Here is a 17,931-nt window from a genome sequence, read left to right as displayed (position 1 = left end):
ATTGAAAATCGATCAAGAGGAGCTGTAGGCCAATCTTCATTCGCAAGGGATGGAATTAATCCCACAACAATCTAAAATACAATACTTCGAGGAGTTTGATTAGTTATAGATCACTCAGTGTATTTTATTCCACAAACAAAACATAAAAAACTAAGTTTTGTTAGCACCCAGTTGAATATTAAAGAGTGGAAAGTTTGGTTTGAAGCAAGTTGTTATTTGTGTAGCAATTGAGTATGTAACTCTACAGGGACTGTATGGAGAAATAACATTGTGTATGTTCGTGACTTGTGTTATAATTTTCATTCGAAACATCAGTTAAAATTGTTTATAAGACATTCATTAAACCTTTACTTGCATATTGTGGATATAACCACATTTACTCAGTTTATTGTCAGTATTGTTATGCAAAAGCAGAAAAATACTTAAGAAAGTTGTACTTAGAAAATATACTTATTATTATGTTCTATCACTACTAGTTAAAAGAACCGCACCATATAAATAGACTGCGACTAACCTGGTAGATAACGTAGAACTGAGGCCGGTTCAGAGACATCAGCTGTGACGTCATTGCGTTGGCAGTGCAGCCACACACACAAACTAAATAGCACTACTTTCTGCTAGTGCATATAACTTTAAAATATATCACACTCGCCACAACTAAAAATTGGTGATTCTTCACTTGACCAGATAAAAATTAAAAACTTGGTAGGCCAAACTCAAAAGTACTTTAAATAAAACTTGGCCTAATAATTATTGGCAACTCAAAAATCAATAACTTCATAAAACATAACTAAAAATTCTTCGGTACTTATGGATTAAACGGAGGCCACATTTTGTCAGCGCGCTGCGGCGGTTATGTTAGGTTGGGTTATCGTAAATATTATGTGTGTAGGACTTTCCTCGCTTCGTTATGAATCGAACGATACCAGACGAGTACTTTCTATTATGATAACCCAACCTAACATAACCGCCGCAGCGCGCTGACAAAATGTGGCCTCCGTTTAATCCATAAGTACCAATTCTTCTGCGCCTTATTTCTGCTAAGGCCTACAAATCAAGCCGCGCAGGCTTCTTCACAGTCCTGTCAGAACGTCTTAGTTGTGGCGGACTGCACTGCACAACGGGAGGCGGAAGTTCTGCCACTGGTGGTTCGTCTGACGTGGACTTCTTCTGCGGCGATTGTTTCTCCGGAGAGGCTGGTTTTTCATTTACATTCCTCCTTGCGGGTGTTCCTGGAGTGTAGCAACTCCGGACGGGTGGAACAGTAGGCTCCTCTTCTTGAAGGGAATATTCCCGGGTTCGTAGATGGTCAGCATGACAAACCCGTGTGCGCCCCAGTGATGACACAATGTAAGTTACTGGGCTACGCTTTTGTAAAATCTTCCCTGGCACCCAAGATACCTTCTCATTCCTTACTGTTCGAACCAATACCAATTCTCCTTCCTCAAAACTTCGGAACTTTCCTCTACTCCTATCCGCATACTTCTTCTGTCGATCCATCTGTCGATGTATCGTCTCTTGCAAGTTAGGCTTGAGTAAGGTTAACTTCGTCCTAGGCTTCCAATTCAGGAACATTTCAGCTGGTGTGAGCCCCGTTACAGAGCAAGGGGTGTTACGATACGAAATCAAGAAATTGTCCAACTTGTGCTGTAAGGTAATGGAACCTGTGGCACTCTCTCCCAAAACTTGTCGAAGTAGATTTTTCTTGACAATTTGAACACTGCGCTCAGCAGAACCATTGGAAGCAGGATGATAGGGTGGTGTTAACGTAAATTTAACTCCATTCTTAGCCAAAAACTCTCTAAATTCGGAACTAGTAAAGGTAGCTTGGTTATCAGAAACTAGCTCTTCAGGTAACCCATAAGAAGCAAACAGGGTTCGAAGACGGGAAACTGTACTGGAAGTGGTAGTAGAATTCATCAAAAATACCTCGATCCACCGAGAATAAGTATCTACTAGTACAAGCATTTGTTGTCTAGAAGTAGGCTCCTCAGCAAAATCAATATGTACACGCTGCCACCTCCTTGTGGACTTAGGCCACTGCTGCAATGGAACCTTCACAGACGAGTTCCGAGAACTCTGACAGATATGACATGATCTAACCATACTCTCAATCGCTGGTTCAAGACCAGGCCACCAAACGTAGCTTCTTGCGAGCATTTTCATTCTTACAATACCAGGATGTTGGTCATGTAACAACCGAAGCACATTGTCTCTAAGTTTATCAGGAATTACAACTCGAGAACCCCATAATACACAATTAGCCTCAATGGACAACTCATCCTTCCTCTTTAAATAAGGAGTCAACTTAGGGTCTTTTATATCTCTCCAGCCATGCCACAATAAATCACGGACTCTAGATAAAAGTGGATCTCTGCCAGTAAATCTTGCTACATCTACAGAAGTAAGTGGATTTTCACTCACCAATTGGCAGTTGAATACCTACAAGCATTCCTCCACATGGGCGACACAGTTAGCTTCCAATTCCAGGGATTCATCCATGGGTAGGGGTAATCTTGACAATGCATCCGCATGTGATACCTCAGATCCTTTTCGATATCGAACTTCAAAGTTGTAGGTTGATAATATCAATGCCCATCGTTGCAACCGTGCTGCGGCAAGACTAGGTATTCCTTTCTTAGAACCAAATATGGCTGTTAATGGTTGATGGTCTGTCTGCAAAATAACATTCATCCTGCCATAAATATATTTGTGGAACTTTTTTGCACCAAAAACCAATGCAAGAGCTTCTCGGTGTAATTGAGAATAATTTTTCTCACTAGAACTCAAAGACTTGGAGGCAAAGGCAATAGGCCTTTCCTCACCATCGATAATATGAGACAAAACAGCCCCAACTCCTCTAGGGCTTGCGTCACAAGTTAGCACTAACGGCTTATTAACATCATAGTGAACCAGTATGTGCGAATCACATACCCAAGTTTTACTCAACTGAAAAACATCAGAACATTGTTTAGTCCATTTCCAGGACACATCTTTCTTAATCAAATCATAAAAGCAACTCAACTTGGCAGACAGATTAGGTATGAAACGGCCATAATAATTTATTAGGCCTATGTAGGCACGCAGCTCATCTTTGTTAGTAGGCTCCGGTGCATTCCGGATGGCATCAAGAATACCCACTTGCGGGCTAATTCCTTCCGCTGACAGGCGGTAACCCAAATACTCCACCTGGGACTGTAAAAAATTACATTTGGATTCATTAACTTTGACCCCATAGTCACTTAGACGCTGTAGTACCAGTTCCAGACGAGAGTACGCTTCTTGGCGCGAAGAACCTCCTACGATGACATCATCCAGGTATGCTACCGTACCGCTTAAACCTGACAAAATCTTGTCCATGGCAGCCTGAAACAAAGCGGGGGCCGAAGACAGTCCAAATGGCAAACGCCGGAGTCGAAACAACCCTTTGTGAGTTGTTAGCGTCAATAACTCTTGAGACGATTCCGCAACAGGCATCTGTAGGTACGCAGACTGCAAGTCCAACACTGAAAAGAACTGACATCCCGACAGTGCCGCAAATATATCATCAGGTTGAGGCAAAGGGTAATGCTCATGTTGAATTACCTGATTCAAGGTAACCTTGAAATCACCACATAACCTAACTCCCTGCTGTTTAGGTATGACTACCAATGGTATGCCCCACTCCGAACTAGTCACTGGATAGGCTACACCGTCATCCACCATCTTCTGTAACTCTTCTTCAACCTTATGGCGTAACGAAAAAGGCACTGGCCTAAATTTACAAAATTTCGGAGTCGACCCTTCTCTCAACACTATGTGAGCTTTCACATTTTTAATTTCACCTATTTTACCTTTAAATACAGACAAATATTTATTTTTCAAAAGATCAACATCTTTAGGCACTTGGACCTTGGTTAGGCTAGGTTCTGCCAAAACATCATGGCCTCGAGAACTAGGCCTAGACTGTGTACAGAGCTTATGAGTCTGGACTGCATTAGGCTTACTTGAAAAAATAGAGTTCCAGTTCAAAACTATTTTTTGCAACCAATTTCTACCTAACAGCAACGGTGCATTGGCTTTATCTACATCCACTACTGTCATAGGCAACATGTAGCTTGTCTGTTCATAAACCACATTAACATCTACTTGGCCTACTACCTTAACTTCATCACCAGAATAGGCACGTAATTTTACATTACTACGAGTCAATTGTAATTGAGAAAAATGTTTTTCATACACTTTAAATGGACATACTGTGATAGCAGATCCTGTATCAATCTCCATGTCTAAGTCTACATTTTCTATGGCTACTCTTACCTTGTAACAAGAGTTAGGGTCAGTTAGGCCTAGCCCAATATTGTACAAATTTAGCTCTTCAAATTCCTCACTGGGGCCTTCGGACATCTGATGCACTTTATATTTACCTCCAGTAGTTTTACTACCTCTATCCTTAGCCTTGCATGCCTTTCCTAGGTGACCCACTTTTGAACATATATGACATTTATATTTATCATATGGGCAATTGTTAGCCTTATGGTCGGTCTTCAAGCACCTGTAACACTTAAAAAATTTCGTAGCACCTTCACTTTCTTTCATTTTGCCACCCCTAGGCCACGTGGTTTTCCTAACATGAAACTTGTTCACATCCTGAAAAGTTTCCTGTTTGCTGAGAAACATGTTTGTGTGCTTGTCTGCCTGTTCAAACGTGAGCGCCAACGCTAAAGTTTTATCAAAATCTTTTTCCTCCGACAATAACTTTTGCCGAATTTGTTCATTGGAAATTCCCGAGATTAACCTATCTCTTAAAGCGTCCTTTAGGAATGTTCCAAATTGACAAGAAGCCGAAAGATGTTTTATCGCAACCACAAAATCTGAGATGCTTTCACCAGACCTCTGCGAGCGGGAATTGAACAAATAACGCTCTACCACTATTAAACGTTTGGGTGAAAAATGTTGTTCCAGTACTTTAACGAGTTTATCAAAATCTAATTCGTCCACTTTTTCAGGGGAAACTACATCCCGTAACACTGCGAGCACTTTCGGACCTAACACGGTGATTAGAACAGAAACCTTGCTCGTGGCCTTGACATCATTCGCAATAAAATAATGTTTCAAACGCAACAAATATGACGAAATATCTTCTTCACTGGGATTAAATTCTCCCATTCGTCCCACACTCGACATTTTTACCGACTGCGCCAATATTATGTTCTATCACTACTAGTTAAAAGAACCGCACCATATAAATAGACTGCGACTAACCTGGTAGATAACGTAGAACTGAGGCCGGTTCAGAGACATCAGCTGTGACGTCATTGCGTTGGCAGTGCAGCCACACACACAAACTAAATAGCACTACTTTCTGCTAGTGCATATAACTTTAAAATATATCACACTTATTACTTAAGTAGGTAACATAACTAGTAGACTGTCAACAAATAATGTAGAAAAACAGAGGCTTTGTCCTCTGCTTATAGGAGTAAGAAGCGTAAAGGCTAAAATCACTGAGCATAACAAATCATACAAAATACAAAATCGTGTTATAGTTTATATCTAACTGAGAACTAACTCGCCGATTTCATGACGTATTACAAAAAATCTCCAGTACATCACTGAGTTAATTACTTAATTTCAAATTGTTAGCATACAATACATACATCTACAAGATATAATAATTACAAATGTGGTTATCCCTTTCAAAATATTAGTTTTTAAGTTGCATGTTTCTAGTTTTGCAGCTGATAGCAGTATGTTTATGTAGCACGTCTAGCGAAGTTAATCTTCAAACTCAATTAAAAATTAACATTGTAAAGTATTTATGTACTTGAATGACAGTAAATCACTAGAATGATATGAAGATTACATGATACATCAGAACATAATCCATAACAGCATATGTCAAGTCTCTTAATGACGTCATCTTCGACCACCAACTGTTATCTGCACATAACCATCAACACGGCACATTTGCTTCATCACCAATACGTCAAAATCAGCTGATATGGCCCATACTCTTCTGTTATAAAAATTTCATTTCCAATTTTGCGTTCTAAAATGAAATTCTAGAAAATAAAATGTTTATCATAATATATAGGACTAATATTTTTATAGCAAGGTGATTATTTTAAACCAATTCATATTAAAATTCCCATTTATTGTAATAATGTTTCATAAAATCTCTAGACAACGTAACTTACGTTTTAACTACATGCCCAACATGACATGACAGTTATGAATCCATAAAATCACGATTACTAAATATCCATTACAGCTTGCTATGTATTTATTCAAAATCCACAACACCTACTTTGAGGCAAGAAAGCATGTTAACCAACGATAAATAACAAAAAGAAATCGCATCTAAAACCCCTTATGGTCGAGTTTAATATCTTTGTTTACTATAAAACATGAATATTGAAGCACAGCGTTATACTTTGTAATTCCAAAGAATTTAATATCGAACCTATAGTTTTAATAGCTGTTTACGAGTCCAGCCCAAAACTGTTCCCTCGTTTAAGCTCGTCTCTCACAAAGTTATTCAGTAGAGCGTGAAGTCTGAACGTCACTGTTTATCCCCAAAACTGCTCCAATAAAAGGGAGCCGAAGTGGTGGATGTTTACCGATTGAAATTACACGCCCTTTCACATTTAGCCGGAGTGTATTGCGCTGGAGCTTAGCCCAGTACATTGCCGTGATGACGGCTTTGGCTATCCACAATGTGTGAACACGCTACAAATTGTGGTATTGTTGCGGACAAATCGAGTTTCAAGTGTCTCGGTAAGTGTGAAAACATGATTGTGTTCTAGTAGTTAAAGAATTGCAATGTCGAATGTATTTTGCAGTATTTGTTTTCCTTTTGGAACAATACAAAAGCTGTTTAAAATAATATTCTAGTGCAAAGCCGAATTCCATAATCAAAACAGATTTAAACTCATTTATAATTAAAAAAAGAAAAATTGATCGATTCTTACGAACTTATACGACGGTTTTTAAATACTAAAAAACTATAATCATTAATTATAAGAAGAGTTATGATTACGTTTATAACCCCTCATACAACCTGCAACTAATTTTAATGCGACGACTTATTTTCCCAACCACTTATTTATTGTTGAATAAATAATTGGTCTTAACAGCTGATTAGTAGAAGTTCGAAGCATTACAATTTTACTAAACCTAACGGTGCCTTGCCCCCTCTATCCTGATCCAGCATTAATCCCAGTAGTCTAGTCCCCACCTGTTCAAAACTGTATTCATTGTAGATCTATTCAATTTTACAATTCATAAATCTCCTTTCTAAACTAATAACCTTTAAGCAACAGTCTAAATTCCATTATTCATCTTTTTATAGGCATAATTCCATATGACTTGGCTACTATAATATTTAAATAGCAACCCAGCAGACGCACAGGCAGCACTTGCCTATGTCTGCTGTATTTCATACAATCAATTTAATTTAGTTTATACAGAAATGTTCTGTTTTATTCTTCGTCTTAGTTTTATTTTGTAAGTATTTTGTATTAAAAAAGTGTGTTATTATTTTCTGTATATATTATGTGGAAATAAACATTCATTCATTCATTCACTTTTTTTTCTCTCAATCCTTGAACGTAATTGGTCCGTTGCTCATGTTGTAAAGTAAAACAACAATGCTGTCAAGTAAGTAAACAATGATGTTGAGTGAATCTTTTCAACTCTAAGAAATAAGAACTAAATTAAAACGGCTAGTTAAAACAAAACTGCTATAAAAAAAATTAGCTATGAAAAGCTGATTCCTAAAGAAATAATTACATCTTTGTTTTCCGCAAAATTATAAAAATGTATAACAACTAGCTTTGCATAAAAATGAGGTTTTATATGCAGTGTAGCTGATCAAAATGTGGAACTGGGGATCGTAACTGAACGGAATGTACACTAAGTTAAAGTTTCGTCGTTATTTTATCAGCTGCAGGCTAAAGTCTATTTTATCTAAAAGAAATTAGTGAAAGAAGAACACAATCTGTGTATTTACTCTAAGGAAATGTACATTTCCTTGTACATTCCTTGGGGAAAATTTCCACTTGTGTGTGGTTAAATTTTCCTATTCTTTGAGTAAAAATCGTGTTGTTGCCATATGTTTCCTACTACGTTTGTAGTATTAAATGGCTTCTAAAGTCTTGTATAAGTTAACATTACTAAATAACACAACTGTCTTCCAGATAAAACCGTTATGACTTGTGCATAAAAAAAATAAAAGTAGTCAATATTAAATTTATAGGTAATTTACAAATAAATGATAAGACAAATTACAGTATTTGAGTAATGGTATACTACCATCACCAGTGAAATCTTTTTAAAATCCAAATACGGAAGAAATATTTTACAAAATTGTTTATTGTCAACGATATACAAATTTCCAAACATTTCAAAATAAAAACATGTCGTGGAAAGAAAATTTAAATCAAGACTAAGAAAATAACTCTAATGTATTTTAGCATGTTATCTAAAAAAAACTAGACACCATCTCATTCTATCAGCAAGCCATCCGAAGTGTAAACATTTGACAATTCCAGCGAACATTGTTGAAAAACCACTCCCTCACACAGCGATTGTTAAACGAGCCAGTGGTTTCTTTACAAGCCATTGTTGTCAAAATGGGTTTTGAAGAGATGTCATTTCTTTCAGGCTGCAACTGATTTAAAAGTAATTTATATTTACTTACACTTAATACACTTCTTATAGTTAATATCATTTCCTTTTAGTTAATATTATCACGAGTTATAATTTTTATATAGATAAGTGTCTAGCTAGTATTATCTTGCATTACTTTAAGGATTGTTTTTGTATACCTTACGGCCGTCCACATTTCGAGAAAACCAATGTCAATAAAAACCAGTAACGAATACAAGCAGTTAAGTCAGCCTGGCAGCCAGTATCCATGAATATACTTTTACGAGTTGTAGTCAGTTTTTTGCTGGTTTTAAATCTGTATGTAAACTACGTAAACATTTTAAAATAGTAGACCTATACTAGTAAATTAATCTACTAGTAATTATTACTAGTAATCAATTTACTGGAACTTCTTTAACATTAATTTTGTTTACGTATAAATAGAATGTATATGTATATGTATATGTATAAACGATAATTATAGCGATCAACAGAATAAACGATTACTATTAAGATTCAACACGTTGTGTGGAGAACAAGCTGGTATAGGTATAGCGTGGGGCTTTTGACTTTCAGGTCCCATGTTAAAATAGCGTCAATCACCATTACATTTATTAAAGCAGCAACCATCTAGGAATAACCTGAAGTTATGTTCAAAACAGTCCCAGGCCAGAAACTAGCATCCTATGATGCACAGAAGGGACATAAAAAAGGGTAAAACCTTAGATTAACAAGAAACAAACTATTTCGTCTTTTCAGGGCGTTTAATAGCACTAAAACTAGACAAGACCTAGTAGATAATATCTACTTATATTATATATACAGTGTGTAAATTAAGTATGGAAACAAATCTGTATTTTTAAAACCGAAATAGATAGAAATATTCTATTTGTGGCAATAATAGTTAACAAAGATTCCGCAATTTTTCACATGAAAAATATTTTTTTACCCCCCTAACAGGGTAGGTGGTAGGGGGTGACTTATTTTTTTCAAATAGCAACCCCTATTGAGTGACCCCTCATTTTGAAGGGTTTGTCAAAAGAAACACAATGACGCAAATCCGAGGTGAATATCTCACTCCTAGCTAACATGGCGGATATTCCAAAATGGGCTTTTTTTTACAAAAATTAAATTTTTCATTACCCACCATTTAGGCTAGGGGTAAAATATCTACCTCGGGTTTGCGTCATTCTTTTTCTTTTAACAAACCCTTCAAAATGAGGGGTCACTCAATAGGGGTTGTTGTTGAAAAAAATAAGTCACTCCCACCCCCTACCCTGTTAAAGGGGTTGAAAAAATATTGTTGATTAAAAAAATTGCGGAACCTATGTCAACAATCAATTCCACAAACAGAATATTTCTATCTATTTCGGTTTTAAAAACAGATTTCTTTCCATTATTTGTGAAATTGGTGCTTTTCACGTACAATAAATCAAATTTTGGAATATCCGCCATTTGGGCTAGGAGTGAGATATTCACCTCGGATTTGCGTCATTGTGTTTCTTTTGACAAACTCTTCAAAATGAGGGGTCACTCAATAGGGGTTGCTATTTGAAAAAAATAAGTAACCCCCTACCACCTACCCTGTTAGGGGGGTAAAAAAATATTTTTCATGTGAAAAATTGCGGAATCTTTGTTAACTATTATTGCCACAAATAGAATATTTCTATCTATTTCGGTTTTAAAAATACAGATTTGTTTCCATACTTAATTTACACACTGTATACTATATATATTATAGTATAACCAACTTTCTACATGACAATATTGAATACAATGTAAATTGTTCATATACAGAATTATTACCAATGTTGTAAGGTTTTCTAAAGGATTTTCCTCTGTTACAGGCTCAAGCTCCCACATTTGAGGAAGATGAGGAGGAAAAGAGAGCTTGGAGAGATATGAATTCTGGGTGGGGAAAAAGAGGATGGCAGGATCTGCAAAACGGAGGATGGGGCAAGCGTGGTTGGCAAGACCTCCAGAACGGAGGTTGGGGTAAAAGAGGTTGGCAAGACCTGCAGTCTGGGGGATGGGGAAAGAGAGGATGGCAGGACCTGGGAAATGCAGGGTGGGGTAAGCGGGGATGGCAGGATTTGGGTAACGCTGGATGGGGCAAGAGAGCCTGGAAGGATCTGTCTTCATCAAGTTGGGGAAAACGGGCATGGAGGGACTTATCTTCCAGCGGCTGGGGAAAGAGAGGCTGGCAGGACCTGGACGTAAGTAACATTCATGGTTCATGTAGACAATGTAGGTGATGCATAAGTTAAAATAATTTTTAATTCATTAAAATATCCTAAAAATTCTCTCGAGTTGTGCCTTTGTAAAGTTTTGTAGTGGAACTTTGGGAAGTAACTATTAAGTCTCCATGGTCCCAAATATTAAAAAAACCACAATGTTTACATTTTGTAATATTCGCGTTTGTTGTACTGTAATTATTACATTTTTATAGGGTCATTGATTATATTCTTCTTCGCATCAGTTAAATAAATTGAACACAATACAATATTATAAATCAAATCTCTAACTTTTGTTATGGTCAAATGTGGGTCGTCTCAGTACCTATACATAATGCAAAATAATGTTGTTTAGTACGGTATTTAAATCTGTCATAACGGTATATTCCAAGTGGTAAAATTGTAATCAATTACCAACACGTGTTAAAAAATGGCATGTCGATCGTTTTAAGTTTTGTTTATGAACTCATTTAGGGATAAGTAGCTACCTATGTACTACAGTAGAATTAGTTAACTATTACATAATTTTCTATAGTGTCATAATCCCGTTACGAAACAAGTGCTAAAAGTTTAACAGCTGATGACAATATAATTTTCAATGTAGGCCTATATATATATATCATCTTTAACATCCATGTGCTACTTTGAAACACATACACATGTTTACTTTTCAATACAAAACACTGTTACCCAGAACATACGTTACGGCTCTACTATATTATAAAGCCAGGTGATGAATATGACACCTGAATGTAGCAATATCCTGTGATTGATCTGGCCTTGGCTGATTTAAGCCCGTTATCACGTCCAAACTTGGCGTGATTTACTGCTTAAACACTCATTATAACCGACGATGTGGCCTCATCAATCGTTTAGTCGGATTAATGGCTCTTGGTCACAACCAACATTAGTTGTTCGTTTAGTTAGCAGATTAAAATACTACAACTTAAAACTAAAACATGTAAAAGAAATTAAAATTTGTATATACGTTGGACATTCAGTTATCACACAATTAAACTTTTAAATTGTAAATAAGACTGCTTATGAATCTTGAATGAATTAATAAAAAAATACTGTTTGAGGCGAAAGTGAAGTTCACATAGCTTTCCATAAATTCGTTCATTGACATCACCGTTTTTAAACAAATATCTGTGCGAAAGCCTTTTGACAAACGGATCCCCAATTCATCAAAGGCTAAAAGCACAAATACGGACCATAAAATACCATTTAAAAAATGTTCTTTATGTTTTGACTATGTTTATTTTTCATCCAGAAAATACTGAACCAATGAAATTGTCTCATTACAAAGATAACACATATACAGTAGGGACGGGTGGCGTCGTCCTGTAATCCAGCTACTAGGAGGTTAAAAGTATTTAACAGCGATTTGAATAGATTTGACTTTTGATACATGTACATAACGCGTGAAGTTGTAGTGCGAATTTTTAGTCACTAATAACTCTCATTAGCTATGGAGGCACAACATTTTAAAATTGCTACAAAAAAGGCACAAAATAGTACTTAAAAGTTGTATATGTTAACTTAACATAAAAAATGTGCACTGCAGCGTGAAGTGGAGTGCACAATTTTAAATCTATAGTCACAACATTTTTGAGATTTGGCACAAAATTAGTACAAAGATTTAGTTTTAATATATAAACTACTTTATATATAGATACTTCACCCAGCTTTTTAACCATTTATTACATTGTTATATATTGCTGAAAACTGCCTTCATGGTGAATATAGTATTTTTTGCTCTGCTATATAAAGTAGTGTTATGAACAGTTTGTACTTACGTATGAGGGTTTACAGGGAGGTTGGGGTAAGCGGGACCCCTTCTTGGATGTTGAAGATGACGACGTATCAGACGAGGATAAGCGCTCCTGGAGCAGCCTGAGGGGAACCTGGGGGAAACGAGCGGCTCCGGACTGGCAGAGCTTTAGAGGTAAACCTTCTAAAGTACTCGTACTGAGTAAAGTTAAGATCCCGAATAGCTATTTTTATATTATGTTAACCGGGGTGAAGATGAACAGCGGGGTGAAGATGAACAAAACTCGGAAAATGTTCATTATATTTTTTTATAAGAAATCATAAAAAATTAAATAAATAAAAAAATATTTTATGAATCAGCATCTTGTTGTCTACATAAAACACACACTATAACAATCATAACCCAAATGGTGTGTTAAAAAAATATTTCAAGCGACCGTTGTTTTTTGTAAAAAACGTATGTCTTACTAAATCCATGTAAAGGCAATTTGTATTTATGAATTTAAGGGTGTATTATTTTCTTCAGTAGCCTCAATAGGTTGAAATGCCAGCTTTGTGTTACTTTAAACAATAAAACAGTATAATGTGAACTGATTTTCCATAACTATTACTGGAGCTATGGAATACTTTACATGAAAATGAGTCAGTCAAAAACAACTTGATATCTGCCTTTCGGACCACCGGAATTGCTCCTATAAACAGGGAACAAGTGCTTAAGAAACTGCTAGATTATGAAAAGGTTGCAGTCCCTGCTAGTGAAGAAGGCAATAATAGCACCTCAGAACTGTTAACGTACCAAACGTACCAAAAGAATTCCCCTATGTTGATGTCTCTGGACTGAATACTTACAGCCTGAAAACTTGGAGATAATCCTAGTGCTTTCCAGTGTCTGGAGGCAATTCTGGGAGAAGGATATTTTGCCATGGTTTGCCAGGAAACTAATGACTATGCCGCAACACAACTGGCCAAACCTAACCGAAGAAAAAAATTTGATGACGATAAGTGGCAACCCCTAACTATCCCTGAGCTAAAGGCCTATTTTGCCCAATATATTTTGATGGGTCAAGTGAGAAACCCCACCATAAAAATGTACTGGACATCCAGAAAAATACTTGAAACACCCATATACGCAGAGGTGATGACATACCAGCGCTTTAAACTTATTTCAAGATTTCTTCATTTCGCAGATGAAGAATTTGCTGAGCAAAGAGACAAGCTTAAGAAGCTGAGGCCTGTTATATCCAACATGCAAACAAAGTTAATGCACACCTACACTATGAATCTGAATCTAGCGATAGATGAAAGTCTTGTCAAGCTAAGGGCACGGTTATCATACGTTCAGTTCAATCCCAAAAAAGGGCTCGTTTTGGCATAAAAATATATAAACTTTGTGAAAGTGCAAGTGGTTAATGCGGTGATTTTAAGATATATACAGAAGATGATAAGGCTCCTAACATCCCAGCTAGTGAAGCTGTGGTAATGCGATTGGCTGATTCAATAGTTGATTTAGGCCATATTTTGTATATCGATAACTGGTACAATTCTCCAGGGAAATAGGGCAAGCGATTCGTCGAAGCAAGGATGGCATCCTAGCTGTGAAATGGAAGGATTGGAAAGATGTACATGTTCTTTCAACAATACATGCTGGAATTGAAATGACAGTAGTTAAAGAGATTTATTTAACACTTAAGGTGATGGACAAAATTGGTATTGGTAGTGCCCTTGGAATTTGGACTAATAAAGTAAAATGAACTGGGATTCTCTACTCAGGTTTGTACTTTTACTAGGCTATTCTTTATAACTAACGAGTAAGCTATTAAAATTCACTTATATGAGAGATCTTTAACAATACAAATTTTCTAACTATGAACATATTTTACAATATTGGAGGTTTAATGATAAGTAAACAATGGTTCACCATCTTAGGTTTAGCTCAGGTAGAGCAATGAGATTCTAAGTTTATGATTACAATTTATTTATAAAATATTCTCAGAGAGGGGAACTCGGCTGACTCAAATCTTCACATATCTTTACATAGAGTTTAAATAATACCATTGACTATGTATACCTAGTCAATGATAATACTTAGAACGTTATGTCAATTATTAAGAGTCTAATGAAATAACTACGGAATCTTGCACTTAGGCTTAAATCAATAGTCCAACAATGAATTAAATAGGATTTGCTTCTAATGAATGTTAAAGTTAATTAATTTTTGATCGAATTGATTTTCTGGATTAAATGTTCTTGTTGACATGAAGAAATGTTTTCTTTCGAAAACAGTAGTTCTAAATTTTGAATTGAAAATTAATTGATTTGAAAATAAAATGTCTTTGAAAATTTATTTTAGACAATCCCAAATGGAAAGTTCTAACCAGGATTGGTATCTTAACTTCTTCGTTTGATTTCTTAACAATATCTTGACGAAGAAGAACAAATGTAAATAACAATTAGTAAAATTTAGACCACTGTTCTTCTGTTACCTTACATATACTATATTTTATAGCAGTATTACTTAATTGGGGATGAGACTTTCACTAAAAAAGATTTAGATGTTTAAGCTGTCATGTCTGATGGAGAAGATAATGATTCTTTATATTGCTTTTAAGAAGTTGTTTATTGGTTTACTGTGGTTGCAAACTGTCTTCTTTCTTGTTAAATTCAACACCACCTGACCTTTATTTTGGCTTTAGCAAAATCATTTAATGTTTAAGGTTTTAGAATGAATTTATACTTTATTTATAATTTTGGACAAAAGTGTAATTTTTATGGACTAAATTACAAAGATACAGATTTTTTTTACAATCATATTTGTTGGATATATTTTAAAATGTGATGATAATTTCTAAGAGGTGGCTAGTAAATAGTATATTTCATATTTGTTATACATTTTTTATTGAAATTTGCGTGCATAATAATGCCTGTTTGGTCCAATGCCCGCGTTTGACTTGAAGTGACTTAATTTTACATATACTTGAGTGGACTGTATTATCTGACTTGCTTTTGTGACTTTAGGGCTAGACATGGAGAACAGTACATGCATTTGAAACAATGGGCTTATTAAGGTTTTCACTCTTCACAATTACGTTAATTTAATTAAGTTCACAATTAGATTGATATTTTACCAAGAAATTAAGTGTACCTTTTAATTTACATAATATTTAACTTTATTCAGATTTATTAGTTGAAATCCTGGCCAGATGCATTAAATTTCCCCAATACTTAAAAGTGGTTAAGGAAGGAAGGGAAGTGGCCACATAATGTTCGTCAAATGTTACTGATGCTAATGTTAACGTATGATGTTGGAGTGATCTTACCCACTTTCGAAGAACTTTACCTTAAACAAAACCCTAGCCAAGTTGCTTGTCTGAAACTTGGAAACTGAGAGACAGAAAGTAGATTGGATCACCCCACTCCGCCAGTAGTTCAGGCTTTGCCCGCCAGAGTGCAGCACCAATCAGACACCCAAACACTGCGTTACACTTAGTTCACTTACTTTCCACAAGAGTAAGGAGATTGGAGGGAAATAATGATGGCCCAAACAATGCCTTAACTGTTTGACACTGACTACTAAATTTTAATATACTTACTTTAACGTACTTAACAAATCTTTTTATTTATAACTACAATGAATAAAATTAATCTAATGAATGGGCTATTATCGCCATGTGACATTTCAAAGTCTTTCATCTACCTACAGTGTGAGATTTTAACTAGGGAGATTTAACTAGGGAAAATATCCACAGGATAAAGTTTAGGTTTAAATGTAATTTTGTATCACGTCATTTTACGTTATAAAAATTATATAATTTGTTATGTTTAAATAAGCAATTGTGTCGCTTTTAACTGTACTTTTTAAATACTTTTAATTCTTAAAATGTATTTTTAGATGTTTTACGTCTAACCAGAGATCGTTGGTAAAATTCTTTTTCTGCAAATTAAAGTATCTACTACTTTTTATGAGAACTCATAAGACAGAAAAATATAAACCTTAAAATATAAACAGGTTGGCTTTCTTATCATCAACATTTAAGAGGCGATATTGAGAAAAGGCAGTTGCAAAGGCTGGGACGCGACTAAAGGTGACGTTCTCCCTCCGTCGGTTAATTAATGATCTACTTCCAATCCATGCCAATTATAATGTCATTGTCTCTTCAATCTGTTTCATTTCGAAATTTTAAATTGGCTCGTTTCAATTAGTATTCCAGAAGTTTCCTAGACCTTTTTAGCTGAGATATACCTTTAACGCAATTGATTGAGATTTCTCTCTTTGAAAATACAATAAAAATTGTAAGTCTAACTATAATGCAGATTTATTAAGTTAATGACCTATTTTTTTATTAAAATTGAATAATTTGAATATTTCATCGAGAAAATAAATATCCATTTTGATGGGTATTACTGAAATTAAGCGACGATAACTATAATTATCTCTAGTATTTTTAAGTCTGAGAAAAATCTTTTACTTAGTAAAATACCACAATAAGTTAGTAAAATACCAAGCGTTCTGGTGCAATGCAACTGCAGTGTTTTTATACAGATTTATTAGTCGAGGGGGTTGATTTGGCGGGCGGGATTGGTTTAAATTGTATACACTTTTCTAAATTACTCCTTGGTTAAAAACGAAAACGAAAAAAAGTAGTAAATGTGAAAGTCTTTAACACGATGTAAGACAGTGGTTCAAACACTGTAGTTTGGGGGAGGAGTTCAATTATTTGTAGGGGGGGACAAATGTAGAAATGCTCAATTCCTTTAAATATGGGGTTTTAGTACCTCTGTCTAGGCATCTTGCCAGATGTCATTTATAGTTAAATATAGTTTATAGTTAAATGGGTTATTGTTGTAAAATGTCAATTTCGAAAAGGGTGCAGGACCTACAAAAATTGCTAACAAAACGACTTGTGGTACAATAACTTAGACCCAAACAACGATAAAAAAGTACATAAAGGTAGTCTAGCAGTTATATTAAATCGAAATTCCAAAATGTGCCTTTTAATCATTAAAGAACTCTTTACAGGTAAAGAGAATAAGGTAAATCTTTTTATGTTCTACATCTATCTCATCTTATTGTTTTCTTGTCTAGGATCTTGGGGTAAGAGGGATCCTGCCTGGAATAACCTGAAAGGACTTTGGGGAAAGCGAAGTGTCGATTCTAGGGCAGGTAAATATATTTTGTTGGACACACACATAATTTAAATGATTCTGATGAATTGGCTTAACTTTTTAACATCAAATGATTTCAATCAAGTCCATGCTTTGTTTCAATTTAAAGTAATCAGGTTATTTGCGTAAA

The 17,931-nt window shown here is 35.4% G+C and overlaps 1 protein-coding gene across 5 annotated transcripts in view; it reads left to right on the top strand.

Moving 5' to 3' along the window:
* Positions 1 to 17,931, top strand: part of LOC128985833 (prothoracicostatic peptides-like) — a 301,184-nt gene that overhangs the window by 279,563 nt on the left and 3,690 nt on the right. For 4 of the 5 annotated variants that reach the window (XM_054405760.1, XM_054405757.1, XM_054405759.1 and 1 more), the window contains 3 exons: positions 10,479 to 10,847; positions 12,681 to 12,813; positions 17,722 to 17,799. In XM_054405760.1, coding sequence (XP_054261735.1) covers positions 10,479 to 10,847; positions 12,681 to 12,813; positions 17,722 to 17,799 — 580 coding nt within the window. The remainder of the gene's footprint in view (positions 1 to 10,478; positions 10,848 to 12,680; positions 12,814 to 17,721; positions 17,800 to 17,931) is intronic. The other variant, XM_054405761.1, reaches the window with a different exon arrangement.

Source organism: Macrosteles quadrilineatus, unplaced genomic scaffold (assembly GCF_028750875.1).
Source record: "Macrosteles quadrilineatus isolate MER2022 unplaced genomic scaffold, UCM_ALF_1.0 Scaffold_2__2_contigs__length_208266976, whole genome shotgun sequence".
Lineage (NCBI taxonomy): Eukaryota > Metazoa > Arthropoda > Insecta > Hemiptera > Cicadellidae > Macrosteles > Macrosteles quadrilineatus.
Note: the sequence above shows the minus strand (reverse complement) of the source record. Positions and strands in the feature narration are given on the sequence as shown.